This window comes from Henckelia pumila, chromosome 4 (genome assembly GCF_033568475.1).
Source record: "Henckelia pumila isolate YLH828 chromosome 4, ASM3356847v2, whole genome shotgun sequence".
Classification (NCBI taxonomy): Eukaryota; Viridiplantae; Streptophyta; class Magnoliopsida; order Lamiales; family Gesneriaceae; genus Henckelia; species Henckelia pumila.
The window spans coordinates 206,240,940-206,250,848 of NC_133123.1; the positions used below are offsets into that span (position 1 = coordinate 206,240,940).

General features: G+C 27.9%; 1 protein-coding gene across 1 annotated transcript; it reads right to left on the minus strand.

Moving 5' to 3' along the window:
* Positions 1-1,320: 1,320 nt before the first annotated feature.
* On the minus strand, positions 1,321-3,833 carry LOC140894543 (transcription factor bHLH95). The gene is made up of 3 exons (XM_073303072.1): positions 3,507-3,833; positions 1,758-2,174; positions 1,321-1,416 (listed from the first exon to the last, which is right to left on the minus strand). Exons 1-3 carry the CDS (start codon positions 3,831-3,833, stop codon positions 1,321-1,323), a joined length of 840 nt encoding a protein of 279 aa, XP_073159173.1.
* Between the last annotated feature and the right edge of the window lie 6,076 nt (positions 3,834-9,909).

The window sequence follows — 9,909 nt, forward strand, 5'->3', positions numbered from 1 at the left end:
ACTTCCATTAAAAAGGACCTTACAGTGCAGGGATGTATAATTTTCTGTCTCACTATCTTAATTCTTAATAAGGATAAAGGGATATTTAAAGATTCTAGAAGAAATAATTTAAGGTAGTATTAAATATCAATCATAAAAACGGTTGAATTCAATGCTGCTCTGTAGCGCACGGCAACAGCACTGTGTCATGCATTGTAGAGGATCCAGATTCAACTCTACATATCTAAATCTCTCCAAAAATAAAAATAAAATCTAAATGTATCTCCGGTAATGAACGTTTTATTTTTATTTTTATGACCATGGAACCCTCAACTTCTACATTTCGTTGCATACTCGAGTTAAAGCTTTAGCTTACAAATCACACTAATCAAATAAACAGCACCGTGTAAGAATTGTGCGACAAGTCGTTCGAATAAATATTGATAGATGAAATCGAACTCGTGATTATTAAAACTCGAAAACACGCGATCTACATTTATTCTTACCCATCTAAGGTTTATGATTTTTCGGTGGGTTCCATGTGATTCTATACTAAGCATAAAATCATAGTAATCACACAGTATACAATATATGTTTAAAAAAATTAATTAACCGATCAGAGTACAATTAATATCCTAAGACTAATATTTCAATATTCACTCGCACGAACATAGTATTAGCATTCACACAGCGTGTAACATTTGCTAAACGCAAGTAATTAATTAATGAAAAATTTGTTTTTTTGTCATGTATATATGTTTGTTACTTTGCGATTTCGGTCCTCTATGATTTTAGATTTTAATTTTAGTCATCTTTGTTTTTTTGGTAATTTTTTTATTTATTTTCCGATGCAGAACTGACATGTATAGTCTTGCGTACGCAAGAATTTTTCGAAGAAAAAAGATTAAAATTGCCAAAAATAAGAACATATAGGACTAAAATTGAAATCTGAAGACATCGAAGATCGAAATTGCAAAGTAACAAACATACAAGAGCAAAATTGTAAATTTTTTTAATTAACTAATGCCAGAATCCATCAAAAAAATTTGGTATATATATATATATTCTCGAATTTCGCTCCTTCAATCAACAATTTTTTTACGAATCAACATAATGAATTGAAAATTACAAGAAGATAAAATCATTTGAAATTGATCGATCAAATCCAAATCACTCCACTTATAAAACAAACACCCACAATTATCTTCCAAAATCAACCCCAAATATCGACCAATTTGCATGCACCTACGAGCGAACTGACTAATGTCCAATATATATATATATCTCCACAAGACAAAATGATAACTGTACACAACCAAAATGGATAAAGCCATCAATCAATCAAGAAGCCACTCCACATATTATCTCTGCTGCTGCTTCCTTGTATATCTCTTCCACTGGAAATGCTTCCTGGAATTGCCCATGAATTCCATTAACCTATATAAACAAGAGACCATATATATTATATATGTCTAACCAAAAATATTTCTTGAAATTAAAAGAATATTTTATCTAGATACGATGTTAATTAATTAATTAATTAATAAATAATAATAATAACAACGACGACAACAACAACAACGGAGAACGACACGTGCCATGCACGGATAAGCGCACGTGTTGTGCACGTGCTCGATTTCCCCTCAAAATCGCGTCATTTTGAGATGAAAAATATATGTTTATGAACAACCATTTTCGCTAGTTTTTAACGACGAATTAACGTCGAAAACCAAATGGCGTTCGAAGTTCACTAGTCGATGGATCGAAAAGGTACGTACCCGAGTGTGGAAGGTGTACATGCACCTATAGCCATCCGCAGAAACTTGAGCAGAGACCACTTCCACCCTATACTTCTCCATCACATAGCAGATGAAAGTCAGCAAGCCGGGCTTTCTCGGCCCGCAGACGCTGATGTGTGCGTCTCCTCCGCAGATGCTCAGCGTCACGTTCGGAGAAGTCCACGTCTTGAAGGCGGGCGGACCCGAATACGTCGGCGGGTTCATCGGATAAATATTAATCGTTTTTGTTGATGGTTGATCGGCTAGGAATGCTTCTCTCGATCGAACAGCGGGCTTTTTTTGGTTGGTTTTGGATCCATGAAGCCTTTCGAGCTTCTGTTTCTCGAGTTTCTCTAGAGTTTGCTGCATTTTCTTTATGTAGTTTACTGCCTCGTCAACTATGGTGGATTTGTCCGCCTGCATGCACAATATATATATATGATCATTCATCAATTTATGAGTAGTGCTAATTAATCCCTAATTTCCTCCAAGATTAATTGACTAATTAATTAATACAATTTATACATCCTAGTGCAAAAATTATTGTACATGCAAGTGATGTAAGTGTGGAATATGTCTTAATTATCGGAGGATCATGCTACATGTACAAATTGGATTACACGTTGGGTTACAAGTACATTTGAAATTACAAAATTATCTTAAATGTAATTTTGAAATATTTTTTTCCAAATAAAATGTTGGGTTCATTTTGTGATTTCAAATGCATTTTGTGACCCAATTTGTAACCCTCATTGTACATATATATAATATTTTTCATTTAATTAAATAGTAAGATATAATTCACTTCATGAACTCAATCACATAATCTAGGGACCAAAATCGAATTAAAATGATTTTCTAAATATGATTATATATATATATATATTGCATGCACAATAATCATATGATAAAAAGAGTGGTATTATTGTTTTTTTAAAATATTAATAAAAGGAAAAAGAAAGAAGAAGAGTGACATTTATTATGTCTGTCTTGGTTGCAAAAATAGATAACACCAACTCTGTCTAATAGCAATCTAAAGTTGGATCCTTTGATTTTGACACAAATCCTATGTGTTCTCTAAACATTTCAATCACAAGATTCTTCAGAAATGTACTCGATTTTAGACAGACTCCCTAGACCAATCATCATACAAAAGAAGAAATTAAACTGAAAAGCATCTTCCATTCTTCCTCAATAATTTGTCTTTCTCCTTGAAACGTGTGCATATATATATAATATATATTCTTATGTATGCATATATATACGTACAAACATATATGTCTATAATCTCTTCTACTTAATGTTCATTAATTTTTTTAAATTTAGGTTTCAATTTTACATCTTTTGCTAATATCAAACAAACATTAGTTGCAAGCTATACAATCGATATTTATCGTTTTGTAATAAATTTTTTAAATCACGTGCGATCATGTTTGTATACGATAAAAAAAAAATTTAATCGCTACAAGCCATGGATTTGAAAAATAAATCGAGGGAATTCATGGAAATAAATATTGGGACGTAAGAAAGGCACTTTTTCAAGAAACAAACTAAACCTTTAATCATTAACCGAAAGGGGCAAAAAAATCAAGAAAGCTGAGATGTACGTATGCCCTAGAGCTAGCCATAGCTTGAAAAAACCATGAATTCATTCATGTGGGCTCCAAAAGAGATTGATTAAATTGTCATCCAAAGATTTCTTTTTTTAGAAAATTTAATAAATAATCATTAAAAAAAAAGAATTATTACCTTTGGAGGAAGATGAGGAAGCAAAGCATGAAGATTTCCAAACATGTTCCTCATCTTCTTCCTCCTCTCTCTTTCGGTCCATATATGCAACTCGTGATCAGGTTCCCCTCCGCCGGCGCCGCCGGCAGAGGTACCACCTTTACATGCGGCGGCACTCCTCTTTTTGCCTTTTGCAGCGGCGGGGGGTGGCGGAGCTGCTTCCTCCTCCACCAACTTTTTCCCATTGTTTTGTTCATTCATGTCTCCTAAATTTGGGAATGACCATGATTGGTTTTCCCACAAGAAGTTATCCTGATCATGTCCGAGCAATTCCGCCATGGCTAACATGACCAAGAAATATGTATGTATATGTGTATGAATATATGGACCAGAAGTTTATATATGGTTAATTAAAGCTAGGATGCTTGTGTTTGGAGTGAGGAAGGAGAACAATGCAAGCATATATATATATACACACAAAAATATATACATACATATATATTTAGATATATATATAGAGAGGTGGCAAAAGCAAAAGCAAGCCACAAAGGTACTAGGTTTCATAAACCTTAAAAGATAATAAAATAAGATGTAATTTAATGAGTGATGGAATGAATTAATATTATTATATTGGGATGAAACTAAAAATTTTAGGATTCAAATTAATTATTGGAGGAATGAAATATTATTTTTAATAATAATAAATTTATAAAATATAAGAATTTGTGCATAAAAATTAGTTGTGTTTTAAAACTTTATGTTATATTATTTAATTATATATAAAATAGAATATAATAATGGAAAAACAAAATATAATCATAAGGCGAAGTGCCGTTGCTGGCTTCAAAACAAAAGCGTTAGCTAAAGCACATTTATAGATATTACCTCATCACTTTTCGAGGGGCCCCACTTTGCGCATGGCCCCCACTTCACTAAATCCAATATTTTTTTAAAAAAAATTATTATTATTTTTCATTTTTGCAAATTTCCAATATGTATGAATTCAATTATTTAATTACCCCTCAGAAAAAAAATTCAGTCACCATACTTCAACTGTAATTATAATATAAAATAATTCAGAATATAAATAAATATTATTCATGAATGATCATGTATAGGGTATTTGTAATTTTATTTATTTTTTAATTTGAGTATTTGTAGATTTTGAAACCAAGTGAACATGCATTGTTTGCACTTTTACAGTTATAATATTTAAGCAAAATTTTGGTTGAAATAAAAATATGACACATAACTTTTTTTTGTTCTTGTTATATATACCATTTTTAGACCGTCTTCTTGCTTTTTTTTAATATTCCAATATCTTTAGTATACCATTTTTTTTTTTTTTATTAAGATACTCCTATTAACTAACTTTTGGGAAAAAAACATTTAAATATTTCTTGAATGATAAACAAAGATAAATAGAAAGTTTGTTTTTAAACTTTTATTTTCTAATAATTTTCTTAATATTTATGAAATCTTTAAGCGATATATATATATATATATATTATTATCTCGTAATCATCTAAAGCCGACACAATTTGTTTACTGCAGACATTCGTTGTAATGGTTAGACGTCACGATTATTTTTATTGCTTAACTATATGTAAAACGTGAATACTCTCACGAGTCTAGGTGTAAGGAATATTTATCTCACTTTTTATCTTTGTTACTTTTTTGGTGTACACACCGGCCATTACCATATAATGTTTTAGATGTATGTGTAGCATAAATACAAGAGATGTTATTTGTATGTATATATGCATGATTTGCTTTCCTCTAATTCCTAAACTTAGAACTTGTTGGCTTTTGAATTTGTCATCTTGTTTGATTTCTTGATGTGCAATTCTTGGACTAGAATAATACCATCTAATAAAATTGTCAGATTTAATGTTTTGAGAATGACCATGTTTAAACCAAATAGTAATAGAAGAATTACTGATCATGACAGGATCAATATTATTGTTTAATTTATGATAAATTAGACATTGATTGACTCATGAGATGAGGTAATAAGAATCTATAATGTGAGAATTAATAATAAATTAATGTATATGAATGACATAACTATTTTCAACTTCAATTATTATAGAATTTAAATAATGCGATGGATAAAACAAGGACGTGTAGTCGTATCTCGTGATTGATATTGTTAAATGGTGCATTTATCGGAAATGATTATATGCAGAAATTGTCTTTATTGTTTAATTTTGTGCAAAACATGATTACCCTTTATCGTTTCACATGAAATAAATGTTTAACTTGCTATTTCACCACTTTAGAAAGGGAGTGCTTGTAATCTATAATACCTAGTACTATTGTTTGTCACTTTTCCAAACTATTGATATTGTTAATTGTGCAACTTAAATTTTTTAAACTACATAGTAGTTCAAGTACAACGTTTCGATTAATTTAATAAATATGGGCAATTATTGTAAATCAACAATATCTCTACAGATAATTTACTCGTTGCAATCAATGTGATTCAAATCCTTTACCTTAGTTATGATCCAATTGTAAAAAAGAACTTTTGCCTTTTTCCAAAATATATTATTAGTGATAATAACACAACTCAAATCTTTTTAAATCTTATAACAACGCATACGTCATGTTCCGATTATTTTATCCAGCATAATTATTATATCTCAACAATTTCTCTCCCGACAATTTCACTCTCATTGCAATCAATGAGAATCGAATCCTTGACCTTAGCTCTGACATTAGTTGTGGAACATAACATTTTCCTCTTTTCAAAAGATATTATTAATGGTAATGGTGCAACTCCAATCTTTTAAACATTATAGCAACTCAAACGTCATGTTTCGATTGTTTTATCTAGTAAGGACAATTATTGCACTCCTACAACCTCTACAAAAATTGATTCATGAAAAGTGATTATTGGATCAACCTTTTTTTAAAAAAAAAAATTAGAGGTTTCAAGACTTCGTTCAAATTTTTCAGAAAGTTTGGCTGAATTTATTTAATTATCTTATAAAATTTAATTAATTATATTTAATTTTAGCGTCCATACTCCATAGCATGAAAATTCTTGTTTTAGGAGTAAGTTTGTAAGACTTTTGGATAATACAAGACAATACAACTTAAAAATATTATATTTTTGGCATCACAATATCTTTTTATAATCATTACTTCTAAAATAACATAATACAATTTTAAAAAAAAATGTTTCTATGCATGTTTTGTGACCTGGGGTAATTGAATTCTAAGATCATGTGGTTGTAATAAAATTTGAGTAGATTTCTTGTCAGACGGTTAATTATTCTCATAATTATAATAAAAATTAATATTCTATCATGTATGACCCAATTTAGAGATTTGTATCACTAAATTGATCTGTGAAACCGTCTCACATGATTTTTAGTAATAAAATTTATGTGAATAGTTTCGTCTTTTGAAATATCGAATAAATTTTTGGAAAATTGTTTTTTTGTCTCGTATTTTTGTATTTTTTGCGATTTTGTCATCAGTATTATAAATTTCAGTTTACTCTTGCATATTTTGATTTTTAGTAATTTTAATCCTTATTTGTCGAAATTCTTAATGTGGTACTACACACGTCAACGTCACATAAACACTACATTGATGTCGCAGTCAGTATCATGTCAGAGAAAGATAAAATTGCAACAATAGAAAATAAATATAGATGAATAAAACTGAAATTTAACAATGTAGATAACCAAAATCGCAAAAAAAAAAAAAAAAAGCAAACAAACAAACATAAAGACTAAGAAAACAATATTCCCTAAAATTTTTGAAAACATATTAGGCTGCTCGATTTCTTTTATACAACTTATAAACTCTTCAAAAAAAAATTCTAGATATTTTGAGAATTGCAGTGTCGTCTTAGTTTATTTTTTTTTTATTTTTTTTTTTTGCAATTTCAGTTTATTGTGTTATCAAAATTGAGTTTTAGTTCTGCATTTTAATTTTTGGAAATTCTAAATTTTTTCGTAAGAATTATTGATTTGGTATATATGCACTGCACATGTGAGCGCCCACATATGAGGAAAAACGACCAAAGTGCGAAAAATAACGATAATTGACTAATACTGAAATTTGAAACAAATTATATAAACAAAATCACAATGAGAAGTGTTATTTAAACTCCAAAAAGTGTTAATCACACTTCAAATTATGTTTTTATTGTACTAGTTGACAAAACTACTCTTATTTATGACTTATTATATATAAATATTGTTTGACATTCCAAACTTATACTTTTGCATGTACTATGAAAATTCTTATGTTAAATTCATTCATATTTTTATTTAAATTATTATGTTTAAATCATTAATATTTTTATTTTACATATAATAAAAAAAATAAAAATTTAACAATTTAAGTGCAAAAATATTAATATATTTTATGTTTTATCTCGAATTTTACGAAATATTATTAAACTTTAGATTTTGGTACCCTGAAAATTTGATAAATTTGGTTAAATAATATTAAATATATATTAATTATTATCTAAATTTGTTTATAATTTTATTTGGTTATATCATGATTATCTCAATTATTAATTTTAAGAACATATATGATCTTATTTCAATTCATTAAATATTTGAAAATTTGACTGAGAAATAAATTAAAAATCCGGGAAGATTTTTTATTACTATTTTTATTTTAATTTTTTTAAAAAAAGTATTCAATTGTCTTTAATTATTTATTGAAAATATTACTTAAATTTATTACTTAGAAATATATTATTCTAATTAGTATCATTTAATTATTTTATCTTATTGCTTCCCAAATAAAAAGTGATTACACAATATTATATAAATTATTTAATTTATAATTTTTAACTAATATTACAAATTCACGAATTATTTATAAAAAATAAAAATAAATATGATATCTAACTTTTACATATAATATATAATTATTAAAAATATAAATTATTACTTTGATAAGCAAAGTATCAAGTGGTATAAATTAATGTAATTAAGATGCATAAAAATTTTTACTACATCAATATTTAACAATTCATTTAAATTTTAAATATTAATGCTATTGTATAAAAAATAATAATATTTCTTAAAAGTCAGTCAATATTATGAATTAAATATAGGCAGTTTACTAATATAAACGATTTTCTATTTTGAAGATTAGTTTTAAAACTTTCCATAAAAATAATTGATTCTTTTATTTGTTTATTAATTATAAAAGAAATTTAATTCATACGAGGTATGTGTTTAAATTTTAGAATGATTTGAAACTTACTAAAGAATATGAAAGGATAATATTGTCAATATGTAAAATCAAAATTAGAGTGATGTGTGATTAAAATTTTTTGGAGTGTAAATAACATTCTCCAATCACAATATACAACTAAAGTACAGTTTTATCAAATATTTTTTTTTCTAGGGATCATATTAAAATATTTTAAATAGGGCTGAGATACCTAACCAAAATATCGACTTTTTAGAAAAACATATCGAAATTTTTTCGATTTATAGACTTTTTTTGGTATATCGAATTTTTTTTCGGCATCTATACGGTATGAGTATAAATTTTTTCTAGACAAAATATTTGGAATTTCGATATTGGTACCGGTATAAATTTTTTTCATACCAATATTTTTGATACGGTATACCGAAAACTCACTCCTAATTTTAAATGGTTTATTACCTCAATCAGATGCATGTATATTATATTAAAATATTTTAAACTCTTGTAATTATATTTATAATCTAATAAACTTCAAGCATACTATATAGTCTATATTAATTTAATGGAGAAGATTTTTTTATCAGACAGTTTCATGAATTTTTATGATAATTAAATTTAGAACTTTTATCACAAAATTTAATAATGAGCGGTGTCACGGAAGTTTTTGGTAAAATAATAATAATAGTGTTTATTTTTATATTTAATAATTATGGAGGTAGCTAGTATTTAGTTAGTTGTCTGAGGCGTGACGTATGGTGATAAGGGGGTTGTCGTTTTGGCAGAATGCTTTTTGGTAGTTGAATTTTTTAAATGCTTGCGTTTCCGTAATCATGAAACTCTGTCGTTTTGTGCCTTTTGGCTCTTCTTCAAGCCCTCTCATTACGTGGCATCCATGCAAACTTCTGGCCCCACCCCCCTCCCCCGAACTTTGTTTTTTTAAAAAAAAAAATCATTGAGAAAAATAGAAATTTTTTTTTGAAACTCAAAACCCCGTTATTTTATTTTATTACTTTAAAAAAAACCCCATTATTTTATTAAACATCAATAGGAGAGTTACATTCATCCATAATAATACTAGTGATAGAACTAGGAATAATATTAAAAGAAGCAAAACAAGCATGTTAAAAAGCCGTTTTAATTAAGATATGAGCGACTCTATTTGCTTGTCTCCTGACACGTTCAATTTTGAGCGAGCTCTCATTCCTTATAAGTGAGCGACATGCTGAAATGG

Excerpts from the sequence above, each read along its gene's own strand:
- LOC140894543 (XM_073303072.1), bottom strand. The coding sequence starts at position 3,833 with ATGTTAGCCATGGCGGAATTGCTCGGACATGATCAGGATAACTTCTTG. Across the intron at positions 2,175-3,506 it reads TTCCTCATCTTCCTCCAAAG|GCGGACAAATCCACCATAGT; the intron begins GTAATAATTCTT and ends TTGTGCATGCAG. Across the intron at positions 1,417-1,757 it reads TGTACACCTTCCACACTCGG|GTTAATGGAATTCATGGGCA; the intron begins GTACGTACCTTT and ends TTGTTTATATAG.